This window comes from Oreochromis niloticus, linkage group LG7, assembly GCF_001858045.2.
Source record: "Oreochromis niloticus isolate F11D_XX linkage group LG7, O_niloticus_UMD_NMBU, whole genome shotgun sequence".
In the NCBI taxonomy this organism is placed as follows: domain Eukaryota; kingdom Metazoa; phylum Chordata; class Actinopteri; order Cichliformes; family Cichlidae; genus Oreochromis; species Oreochromis niloticus.
In genome coordinates, this window is record NC_031972.2 from 56,543,331 (window position 1) to 56,556,013 (window position 12,683).

Genomic DNA, 12,683 nt, shown 5'->3' on the forward strand with positions numbered 1-12,683 from the left:
CATCATGGCCTTCCCAGAACCTGGACCTTAACATTATTAAAGCAGCATCCTTAACAGACTACTGGAGAAATATTCCTACTTAATGAAATTACAAAAATCTTGTCTAAGAGAGTTTATAAGAGGCTTTGGTGGAGAATACAGATGGTCATACCAAACACTGACTTTTAAGCTTGTTAGAAAAGCTGTTTTGCCTTATATGCTGTATTTCCCTGTTGTTTCTTAAAATGTTTAAATCACTGCACCCATTTCCAATCCTCCCAGCAAAATCTAAAGAAATGAGTGGTGGCTCTTTTGCACACTACTCCATTTTTATTTCATGTGCTATAACACTTCCTGTGTACTATGACCAAACACTGAATGGTGTGCATTACCACGAGTGTGTATTAAGATCTGCAGCATGCATTAGGGTTAAAAGGTGTCTTTCATCTTCCACAAATTTCCCATATCACCGTGATCATTATCAGACATCCATCGTCCCTATCACCATCACCATCTGAAGCATCTTGGCCCTGTTCAGCTCAACATCTTTATCTGCTCCTCCTCTGCAGTCTGAGGAGGATTCCCTGTCGGAAGCTGCAGGGGAGCATGTGTCCAGAACAGTGGATGTAAAGTGACAGAAGCTGCATGTATTTATAGGCTATCTGAGTAGAGGAATGTGCTGCTCACTGTTTAAGCTATTTATAGAGCCTTTTACTGATGCCTCTGAGTAGAGTGGAGGAAAGGAGATGGTTCTCCCGGGTATTACTTACGAGGCTCCCTCATATCTCCCTCTACCCTCATTCCTTGCACGTCCGTCCTTCTCCCCACATCTCTACCCTCCATCCTCTTAACATCCACTTGCATCGACTCTTGTTTCTCACTTTCCATCTTCTGCTGCTGCCTTCTCCCCTCCCCTCTCTCCCCTGCTGATCTCCTCCTCTTTACCTCTTCTCCCCATTTTCCATCTTCTCGCAGAGCCTCTTTGCTCGTGTCCACATCCATCACCTTCACCCCCCCTCGCTCCCTCAATTTACTGTACCCCCACCTCTCTCCTTCCTCTTCTCTTGTATTTTCCAGATGTTTTCACTCCTTTAGAAAATTTTCCCTGTCTTACGCTCTCATCTGCACTTGTATCAAAGAGGCACTCACCTTGCTAATATGCAGAGAGCAAAACCATTTTAAACTCTTCTCTAAATTCCTAACAGCAGGCGCTCTGACAGGACCTCAGGCTCTGAAGTGGTCAATGTAGCCCTGCAAAATCAAATAAAATAGTGCTGGAAATTTTCAAAAGCTCAAATGGCTTGAGAAGTTAGACTGTCAAACAGCAGCAATCTAATCAAATGGTTCAACCTGAAATGTGGGATACCTCTCTCAAGTTTTACTACCTTCATGTCCAAAAATCTCCTTTTCTGCCAATATTGTTTCTACTGCACTTTTACCAGTTACTGTGTCACTTAGATTTTTTAATCTTTTTCAGTCTTCAGTGACTGTTATCACCTGTCCTAGTAAAAAATATGCACATGTCCTTGAAGTGCATATCCTGCTACCATTTGTGTGCCTGCTGAAGCGTGAACGCATGTGCAAAATAAACCTGAAATAAGTAAAAATCCACAAGCAAACAAAACAGAAGACTCAGAGACACACACACAATAGGCTGCAGGCCACAATACAGCATCTGTATACGGTTATTAATGACCGAGAGTAAACGAGTATGTTCAATTCATTATTTTTGCTGAAAGAATGGACAATCCTTGAGCTGAATGATGTAACAGGATGCAGTAGTTGATGTCAGCATGTGAGTCTTCTAGCTGTATGAACACACGCGCGCAAACACACACGCACACACAGACAGACACACCTCCTCCCACGTCCTTGACAGCGTGTTGTGATGCAGAGTGGCGTCTGCTCGTCAAGCTGACAGACCGGCACTGACAGCGTGGTCAGAGCGCTGCAGACAAGGGAGAAAAAACACTGATTTTATAACGCTCCAAACCACAACAACAAACAGCCCACAGGGCACGAGCGGTGCAGCACTCAGGACCATCAACCTTGTTTTTTGGCCCTCTGATGCTGTGTCACTGATGGTTGAGCAACGCCTGCTTATGCGAGTCTCAGACTGCCAGGAAATCGTGCGTTGACTATACACTGATTAGCCACAATATTAATACCACCTTTCAAATATTTTGTAGGTCTCCTTGAAGGCTGCCAGAACAGCTCTGGTGAAGCATGAACTCCAAAAAAAACCCTCTGAGGTTTATGACATAAGCAGCAGGTCATTTAAGTCCTGCGCAGGTGAGGAGAGGGGCCTCAAGGCCAGGTCAACAGAAGGTTGAACGCACTCCAGAAATTACAGCAGGGATTTGAGGAGCACGGCAGTGTGGCTTTATCCTGTTGAAAGAGATGGCCACTGCCATCAGGAAAAAAACAAAACAAAACAAAAAACGTTTACGTAGGTACAAAAGCTTCCACATGAATGACAGGACCCAAGATTACCCAGCAAATCGCTACCTAGAGCATCAAACTGTCTCTGCCAGCTTGTGCTCAAACACATCATCAGACCTTCAGAACACCTTCCTTAACTGCCCTGCTGTCCGGTTCTGATCACAACTTGGAAAGATGGGAATAAGCACACAGCTCCCTCTAAATTTTGTGTTCCGGTCCCCTATTTGAAAAAAAAAAAGATATATAGTGGAGAAATATGTCTTAATTTGATAAGACAGTAAAAAGCAAGGGGGGAGAGGGGGTGAATGTCACGCAGCAAATGACCTGAGGCGAACCGAGGCTGCTACAGTAAGGACTTCAGCTTTCAGGACATGGCATGCATGCTGCACCGGCTACAGAAGTGCCCCTCTGACGCCCTTCAATCAGCAATTTGTGAGCCCATGACCCTCTCACCGGTTCACTGCCTGTCCTATGTTGGACCACTTCTGCAGGTACTGACGCCTGCATACAGGGAACACCACACAACACCTCCCTACTGAGGTGCTCTGACCTGCTCCTCTAACCATCATACTTTGGAAACTTTCAAAGTCACTCCAATCCTAACGCCCAACCATTTCTCCTGCTTCCAGCGCACCAACTTCACAACGTGATAGTTCATCAGCCTGCTCGTTGACAGCTGCCACTGATATTAAAGCCAATGTTATTCACTTCACCCGTCACTGGTTTCAGCGTTGTGGCTGATTAGTGTATATGAGACAGCGTAAGTAGTACAAAGTGCTCACCATTAAAATAAATTTGGGGGATTCCTGCAGTATTACAACTGCATTTTAATGACATTTAAATAATCAGCATATGATGATTCAAAGCCGCTGTGCAGGAGGTCTATGAGTTGGAATTTCTATAATCTTCATTACACTGTATCAGCTTTGTTAAGTGATAGGCAGTTAATTATGGGGATGTCATTACTGCTCACACACATCACGCAGAATGAGCATCTTTCTGTTCCCATAAAGCCCTGGAAGGGGACTATAATTGCAACGTGGTGACAAAACCACCAAAACAGACACGTGCTGCCCTTCAGCCTCAATAGGGCAGAAGTGTTGAAGCTTAGCCAGTGCACACCACCTCTGTCGTCACCCTGTCAGTCTGCCTTCACTGCACTATTACACAGCCAACAGTCTGAGAAAGAAAGAAGAACGGAGAGGCAGAGGGAAGGAGAAGGAGAAGGAGAGGCCGCCTGGAGTTAAAATTGAAAGGGAGAGAAAATGTGATGAAGTGAGGTGGTGACCAAAAAAAATCAAAAAGGCAGAGGAGGGTGGGAGGGGAGCAGGGGGAACATGAGAGAGAGTGAAAGCAGAAGATGAAGACGGCGGGAAAAAGAGGAGAGGAGAAAAAAAAAGAGTGATAGAGTGATAGTGAGAGAGAGAGGCTCGGGAACTGTGCAGCTGTGGGACCGTATTAAACAATCACTTCTGTGTCAGCAGCTCAACACACCGGCAGAGAGGACATCTAGTATAGTAGAAGCAGCCAGTACAAAAACAACCATCGCTGACGTCAAGCTCCGTTTCCTGATGCGTCTGTACCAGAATCTGCAGTATGAATTAGCCTATTAACAGAAGATAATGAAACATGTCAGATGAGTGCAAAACCCTTCAACAAACATGCATGCAAAGTGAGCTGATCCACACGCTGCATGCAGTCTGCAGACTCAAGCATCGGACCTGATTCATGAGCTGCTGCCTGTATTGACACAGGAACATCCTGCTGGGCCCTGCATCCCCTCAATATTAATCACACAATGACATCGCCGCCCAACAGGCAAAAGGCATACGTGCCGGGGAAAAAAGATAAAAACCACAAAAGAACCAAAAAACCCCCCCCAAAAAACACATTCACATGTAACATCTCATTTGGTCAGCGTGTAAAATGCATCACACACAGAAAGAAATTTAGAGATGGAGATTTAAATATCCTGTTGTGCATGTCTAGCATGTGCTAAAGGGGGGGCAGGGCATCACCACAACGCAAGCCTCAAGACAAGAGGGTGGTTGCCGTGGAAACCTCAGGCTGAGAGCTCGGCAGCCGGACGACTGAGGGAAGAGAAGGAGCGATAGACGGCAAGAGACAGAGAGAATGAGTGTGTGTGTGTGTGTGTGTAAAATAAGAGGGTAACATCTCGAGGGCAAGCGGAGAGAAAGACAAGGTGTGTTAGCTGGTGGAGGAGAGTTGACAATGATATCCAAGAAATGGAGCTAGAGAATGAAAGAGACAATTACAGACATACAGTGAGGCAGCAGAGAGGATGAGATCAAAGAAGAGTAAAAAAAGAAAAAGAAGAGGAGTGAAGCAGTGATGGAGGACAGAGGGTGGAAGAGAGGAGCGATAAAGGGTGATGTGGACTCACAGGGAACAGTGCGGAGGTAGAGGTTGTCTCTGATGATTTGCTGGTGGTCGTGGTCCACTGAGCCCTTGGAGAAGCGCAGGTTGAGGTAGTGCCGCAAATCCTTGTCAACCACCCCCCCTAAAACATAAACGAGCAAGGGCGAGAGAGAGGTTAGAGCTTGATGACAACACACACACACAAACTGGCAAAGGACATTTTTCTCTTGATCCAAGTCAGACTGCTTCAAAAACCACCAAAAGGATTTCCACTGCAGTGGAAGAACAAGCACCAGTTATTAAACAAAAAAGGACACACAAGTTTAAACCCGTTACGGAAAACTGAAAGTTTAAAATGACACAAAGCATCAATGCATGAATATCAGTTACTTCAGAAGCTCTTCATCTTCAAGTTTGAGCAATTTTCTTTAATATTTTCCAACAAAAAGCTGAAGCGCACCAATACAGAATGCACAGACTGTCACAGCTGTTAGCAAAGAGAAACACTGAGGAATATTTTAACAGTATAAAACTTCCTTGAGGAGCAATAAAAGACAAAACGGCATGTTAAAGGGGGAGGGGGACAAAATACAATTTTGTAGTGTCATGAGAAAAAATGGCTTGCAATGATTTTCACAACAAAGCAAAACAGCAAAGGCTACTAGAGCAATTGTGTAAACCAGTGATCCCCTTGGGGCTAAATGTGCGGTGTCAGCAGGTTGGGTGACAAAGGCTACAGAGGACAGAAGCTCAAACTTCCTCATTTCTCCCTCTCTGTCTCTGATGATTACGTGCTGTTTGAGCTTTCTTCCTTGTCATTATGTCACTGAGCTGAAACAAAGAAAAGTAAATGACAAACAAAATAAGGGCAAAAGGCGAAAGAGCAGGCCAACATATCTATGCGGTATATAGTGCGTGTGTGTGATAATGCCCATGAATAGTTTCTCCTCCCTTCATCTGAAACCAAAGAAGCCCAGGAGGATGAGAGGAGGGGAACTTATTTTCCACACAGCATTCGATATGCAAAACCATCACATCCGACAGCAGGAGGGATGAGGTTACATGCCATGCATTTACAAATGACAAAAATGCCTCCTCACTCATGCATATCTAGTGACCTCCTGCCAAATGGAGTTGACAGCGTTCAGGATACCAGTTAAGATTCAGGCAGTGTCTGCCTTTCATAGGAAACTCTTTACATTGGAACCATGCATACATGGCGCTGACACAGGTGACACTGTAATTCTCAAATGATCAACCCTTTTAGTCTAACATCTTATGTAAACTGACACCATTTTAGCAAGGCCACGAAGCACCATGAAATGCTTCACAAATAGAAAAGAGCGAGGTGAGAGGAGAGGAGAGAGGAGGAGAGGATAGGAAAGGAGGGGAAATGAGGAGAGGAGAGGAAAACAAAGGAATAGATGGAAGACAGGATGAAATCTTGATTGGCATTACTACTAGACAGTGATTGTTCTAGATGGGTTTACCATGATGTCACGCAGCTATGCATTCATGCATAGGCCATATCTCTGACATGCACAGACACCAGCATACATATATCTCTACATACACACCGATACATGCTCAGAGAGAGAAAGACATCCAAGAGAAAGAGCCGGGCACCTCATCAGTACCTGGCCCAGATGTTGATATAAGCGGTTCTTTCTCTACAGGTATATATCCACAGACAGCCTGTCCTCCCAGGCGTCCTCTAGCCTTGCAACCATCCACCGCACATCTTCTGCCGCCTTGGTGAAACCACACTCTCTCGCCTCCTGCCTCTGCTTCTCCACCGCTGCTCCAGCACACAGCAGTAACCAGCTGCAGCCAATTTTAATCCCAGGGAAGAAGATGAGGACGGGGGGATGGGAGATGTAAAATGACACGGATAGATGGCGAGAGACGACGACCGTCGGGAGGAAAAAAAGAGGAGAAGATGTACCAGTGTGAAGCCGGGCTCCACAAAAACCTACCAGCGGATTGGCCGGATGACTTCCACAGTCCTGCAGCAGCCCCTATCTCCTGCTGCTATTACTGCACTGGTGTGTGTGTTTTTTTGTGTGTGTGTGTGTGTGTGTGTGTGTGTGTGTGTGTGTGTGTGTGTGTGTGTGTGTCTAAAACTGAGAGAGACAGTAAGTGGTAGTATCAGATAAATGTTTATGCATGTGAAAGCATTTACAGAGTGTGTGTCGGTATCTTTTTCCGTGTATGAGCACACCCAGATGCTCCGTGGCGTTCCTCAAATATTCTCCATCTCCCGTCCACCAGATGCTCTCCCTGTTTGACCTTGTGTCAAAGTAGCCTAGACTAGAGAGAAATACTGTGATGCACAGCAGCAGCAGCATATGTCACAGTGAGGTTACACTCACTCATCCGCACACGGAGGGCTGATGAGCTCACAGCTGCAGAAGATGCCTTGAGCGCCGTCTTGAGCAAGGTTTGGTCAAAACACGAGACGTAAACAAACACCAACACAGAAACACACGCTCGTGATATGAGCACTCGGCTCGGGGCACAGCTGACTGTGGAGGAGGGGTGTATTTGAAGAAGCTTTATTGGTGTGACTGTTCAAACAGAACAAATTTACCAGACTCAGAGTTAAACTTGATGCTGTAAACATCACAGTCAACTCGTTTGGTGCCTGACTGCTTCAACAAAGCAGAAAATAATTCTGGGAAGCGCAGTTTTTATAGATTTCCAAAAACTGCAGCATGAAAGCGGGGTAAAAAGGACGACGGCACAATCAATCAACACCATCAATCAAGGCAGACAGCAATCAGCGCAGGACTACACAGACCCGCACTGCCCATCGACTCTCTTTTACATGATCCCAAAAATCATGCACACACATTTAAACACAAAGGTTCATTTAAACGAATTCCTCCCTGCTGCCCACATCTGCCGTTACTGGTGGAGCTGCTGGCACTACCTCCACCACAGCAGCCTTCGCCTCATTATGTGATTAGATGAGTCCGAAATTACTTCCAGTTTACCATACAGAGCACTAAATTTACTGTCCATTTTATTCATAATCACTAGTGCCCTTAAATATTCCACAAGGGCTTGTCTGCTTAATTTCTGTGCTCAATATCTCGTTAAAACGTGTCTCTTCTGCTACTGCAGGGTGAGCTAAATGGCTCCAGCTGAGTGTTTAGCAAGCTACTTGGGTCCACAGAATCAGCTGCATGTTTAACCATGCAGACAGCTTCACGTTTTACTAAAGAAACCCTGAAAGTCGTGCAGAATTCAGTTTTACACACCGAGACGTATAGATAGTTGGCCACATACATCAGATAATCTAATGTCTTTGTTGCCTAGCAACACAAAAGAACCAGATCTGTCCGCACAGCTGTTGATTTACCTCACACACCCAAATTAGAGAGCTCGTTCAGTATTTAAACGTCAATATTTCTAATTCTACATGTCTAAATCAATGTCTGCACATGAAAAAAAACACCACCCTCACATATCTGTGTTCAAATGAAAGACCATCAAATGTTCCGTCCTACAATACAAGTCTTCACTGATCAAAGCAAGGCTGCCACTGCAAATGCATTTTAAAAATGTAAACAAATCTGTCAACAGCTATACGTTAAGGATATGAATATGCAATCAAATCTGACAACAAGAGGACTATGCAACTGTCAAAATACTGAACCAGGAAGACAGTTTGTAACATTAATTCAATTTAATTTGATTTATATAGCGCCACATCACAACAGCAGTCACCTCAAGGTACTTAATATTGTAAGGTAAAGAGGGTCTAAACAATCAGATGACCCCCTATTAAGGAAGTGGGAAGGAAAAACTTCCTTTTAACAGGAAGAAACCTCCGGTAGACAAAGTCACCTATTTTCAGGGTCTAAAATGTAACTTGAAAGTTTTACATCATAATAAATAAAAGCAGAAATGTTCAAACTTGACTATCTGATGTCTGTAATCCACGGACAGCAGCAAAAAAAATGGGTTTGCCAGGTCACTGCAGCAGCTGTCTTTAGGTGTTTGTGGATCTTTTTTCTTTTTTTTAAGCAAGTGAAATGCAGCAAGATCAGGTTGAGATCGGGTCACTGACCTGGTCACTGCAGAATATTCCACTTTCAGACCTTCAAAAACTCCTCAGCTGCATTCACATTATGTTTCAGGTCATTGCCTTTCTGTACTCTCAAATGTCCTGCAGTGAAGTTTGCTGCATTTGCCTGAATCTTTGCACAAAGTGACACTCTGTTCACTTCAAAAAATGTACTCGTGAGTCGTGACCCAGCGCCAAAGAAGCGATGTTGATCCATGCATCATACTGCATCATACTGCCTCTGCTGTACTTTTTTAAATGTAGTATGCTTCAGAACCTGTCAAAGCCTTCTCCACACTTTCTTCTCCACAGTTATCTTACTGGCTTTTTTTGGGGGGGGCAATTTCTAATCTTATCTTTTTTTTTCTTTGAACACGTTTGCATCTTGTGGTGATCCCTCTGTATTTATTTTTGTGAAGTCTTCATCATAGATTTGGATAATTATAAGTCTTCCTCATGGAGTGTTCCTAAATTGGCTGCCTGTTCTTATAACACCAAGTTTCCTGTAATGATTATGACCACTCACAATGCTCTTTACTTTAAGTTCAAGTGTTTTTCCCCATGTTTCTAAGTTCACAAGCGTTCGTGTATCAAAACTGTTGATTTTGCCCTTCCTAATATTTCTGTTATCCCTTTGAAGATTTTCTTTGTTTTTGCTGCCTCAGGATGGCCTTTTTTCATTTGTACTGACAGCTCCTTTGAGCGCAGTGATACCAAATGTACACAACATACTTGGAAACAGCTCTAAACCGTTTACCTGTCATGATAGCCTGCGTGATAACACGCGAGGCCCCGAGTACAGAGGCTTGGGACTATAAATAACTATAATGGCTCGATAGTTGTTGCATCATTTTTCTTTAGTCTATTCATCGTGTGACTATAACGTGAATTTCTTAGTACACAGCTAAAATATTAACTGTTCTATGAGTGTCCACACATATAAAGATCTAAAAGTATATCAGTCTGTACCTTAGCATGCTGTTGAATGTGCTCTCCCCAAGCCTCCAAGTTAAAAAAAAAAAATCACTTCCTGTTATTTCACCAATATTTTATATTGAAGAATGTATATCCTCTGCTCATCTCATTTCCAAGTTGGAACAACAGTTAATTGAGCTACCTTCACTGACATTAAAGATTTATTAAACTTGTACCAACCTCTGTAGTAGCAGTATTTCATTTGTAGTGATTTATGCCGTTGTTTATATATGATGAAAGCTTAAAAAGATTTAATTGGGGATCAATAAACGCTCAGCAGGCTACAGCAAAAACTAAGGTCCTGTTCCTCCACTAATTACTGACGTAAAAACATTGGAACAACCAATTCCAGAGGCCACGGGCTCGTTGTGATTTCAATTCCAGCAGTTCATGGAAACAAGGACATCTGACATCACCTCACCAGTGCTACGGACAGCTGCTGAGGTTTTTAGTCTCTCTTTGAGGAAGGTCAAATTTTTCCTGATAGAAAACCTTGTGAGATGGAACATTTTCTCTCACGGTCTAAAATCTTTAAAAGTGCAATTTATTCATAAGTAAGATTTTCCTAATTATATATAGCTTAGCTCATTTGTTACCTAATGTCTTAAACTGTACCCACACAATCAGTTCCCAGATGTCACTGAATATATACACTTAGTCGTGTTTTTCAACACTAGTCAAAATGTCCATCCAATCTCCATTTTCTTAGTTACTAAAAAAAAAAACAAAGCAAAAATCACCTTTCTGTGTGTTCGTCTTTCCGACGTTCTGGGACTGAGAGTAATACAACTTCTGCAAAAGCGGCTTATAGATGAACTGCAAACCCTGCCCTTGATTCCCTCAGCACCTTAAGGTCACACTTAAACAACATTTATTAATTTTTATAAGCCGTCTTCCTCCAGGCAACAGCTACTTTTTAGTGAAGTATGCAAACCACATGCTTACAGAAAAATCAGAAGGCAGATGTTCTTTAGTCAAACCAGAAAAAGACTCAGATTTACCTCATGCTGTAACGTAGAGCGTACCACAGGTCACAGAGATTACTCTGTTTCATAGCTGGATGTAAATCTGATATTTTGCATGAACAATGCCTCTTTTTGCTAAATGCTTTTTAAAGAGATGTGGACTTACTTGGCATAAGCTAACTAACTAATATATTAATGCCTCAAGTTCAAGTTGAACTATTCAGGTAGCTTCAGGTTTGCTCAGAATTTCAGATTAAACACAGTTTAATCATTACTATGATGTATTATTGTGTGTGTCCCTTATAATGCTGCAGAAGATGCATCCCTACATTAATGTATTAATGTAATTATGAAAAAAAGACTGGTCCATGTGTATACACCCACTAAAATTAACATTACATAACTATATACTAATATAGTAGTAAACAGTTATGTAATACATGTAATATATATATATAGTTATACCCACTGTCAGCTTCCCATACATGGCAACAGTTACCCATCATTTCTTTATTGCATAATTTATTCCAAAGTCTTTGCACACTGCAACACTGCACACATGAATAAGCCATACATGGTATTATCAGTACTCAGTTCTGTTTACAGTGAGTGCGAAGACAAAACAAGTACAATTCATAGTATGTGTACCCATACTTGGCCATAAAACAGGGTATCGTTTTATATTCTGTCACATTCAGAGCTGGGTTGTAAATGTTTATTCGACCTTATCCGACCGGTCTACGTAGGTCCTGGTGTTATTATTCCTAGATGTCTAGTCTTTAAAATCTATAAACTGTTTATAAATCAAATGTATGTGCAAATCTGTTTGTGTGCCACAGAGTTTGTGTTGCATATCCTAGATGTACCCCCCCACCCCCACCCCCCCAAAAAACAGCATAACTTCATGCTGTTTTTGCGATCATTTTTTTAAACACCAATCATCACCTCACTAAATCAAAGATTGCTTATTGTTAATGTCAACATGTGTTCAATCTAAAGTCCAAAGCCTTCTGTGAATAAAGCTTAAAAAAATTATTTTTTTATTGGTATTTTTGCTTAAAAATTAATTATAAACTGATTATAAAAGCAGCAATTTTTGTTAATCAACTAATTGTTTCAGGTCTAAGCTTATAGTGTGAGTAAGGACCAATTAAATATCAGCATGCTGAAATTAAAATATTTTCTTTAAAAGCCTAAAGAAATTGCCAGACAATAAAAAGATTTTTATTCAGACTTTGTTATGCACAACACAAATTGCTGAGCACCACTTTTGTTTTCATGGCATAGCTAACGTGTTGCACTGTTTGTATGACTATGAGCTTGGAGAAGGGAGCATATTGATGCAGACACCAATGGGAGCCATTTTGTTTGATTTGGGAAGGCATAATTAGACCCGACATGCCCACTTTCCTGGGAGGCTGAGAGAGGAGGCAGGCACAGTCCTGCCACATTGATTCTCTGAGCTTCTCTCCTCATAAAGTTTAACTGCTAAACTCTTAACTGCAAACAATCCTACAGTTATGCTTCAGGAGCTCACACCTGCATGCACACTCGGACTCTTACTGTATATCCACACACACACAAATGCAAGGCGACATGTTTACATTTAAACACAGAAATTTCTCGTATTTCATGCTAAGGACAAACCACACCTGATTAAATCCTACTGGCAAAGACACACACATACACACACACACACACACACACACACACACACACACACACTACTACACTGAGTAAAATGGGTAAGATCTGTTGTGACGGTCAGAGGAATGTAAGGAGAGCTGAGGTGAAGTGGTGCTGCTGCACCAGAGAGGTTGTCATGGAGAACGAAACCCAAAAAGAGACGTGGTGATCAATAATGCTTCCTT

The 12,683-nt window shown here is 42.5% G+C and overlaps 1 protein-coding gene across 1 annotated transcript in view; it reads right to left on the minus strand.

The window, feature by feature from the left end:
• LOC100693764 (membrane-associated guanylate kinase, WW and PDZ domain-containing protein 2) overlaps window positions 1-12,683 on the minus strand; it is an 89,763-nt gene that overhangs the window by 59,585 nt on the left and 17,495 nt on the right. Inside the window, 1 exon segment of the mRNA XM_025909468.1 lies at window positions 4,826-4,942. Coding sequence (XP_025765253.1) covers window positions 4,826-4,942 — 117 coding nt within the window.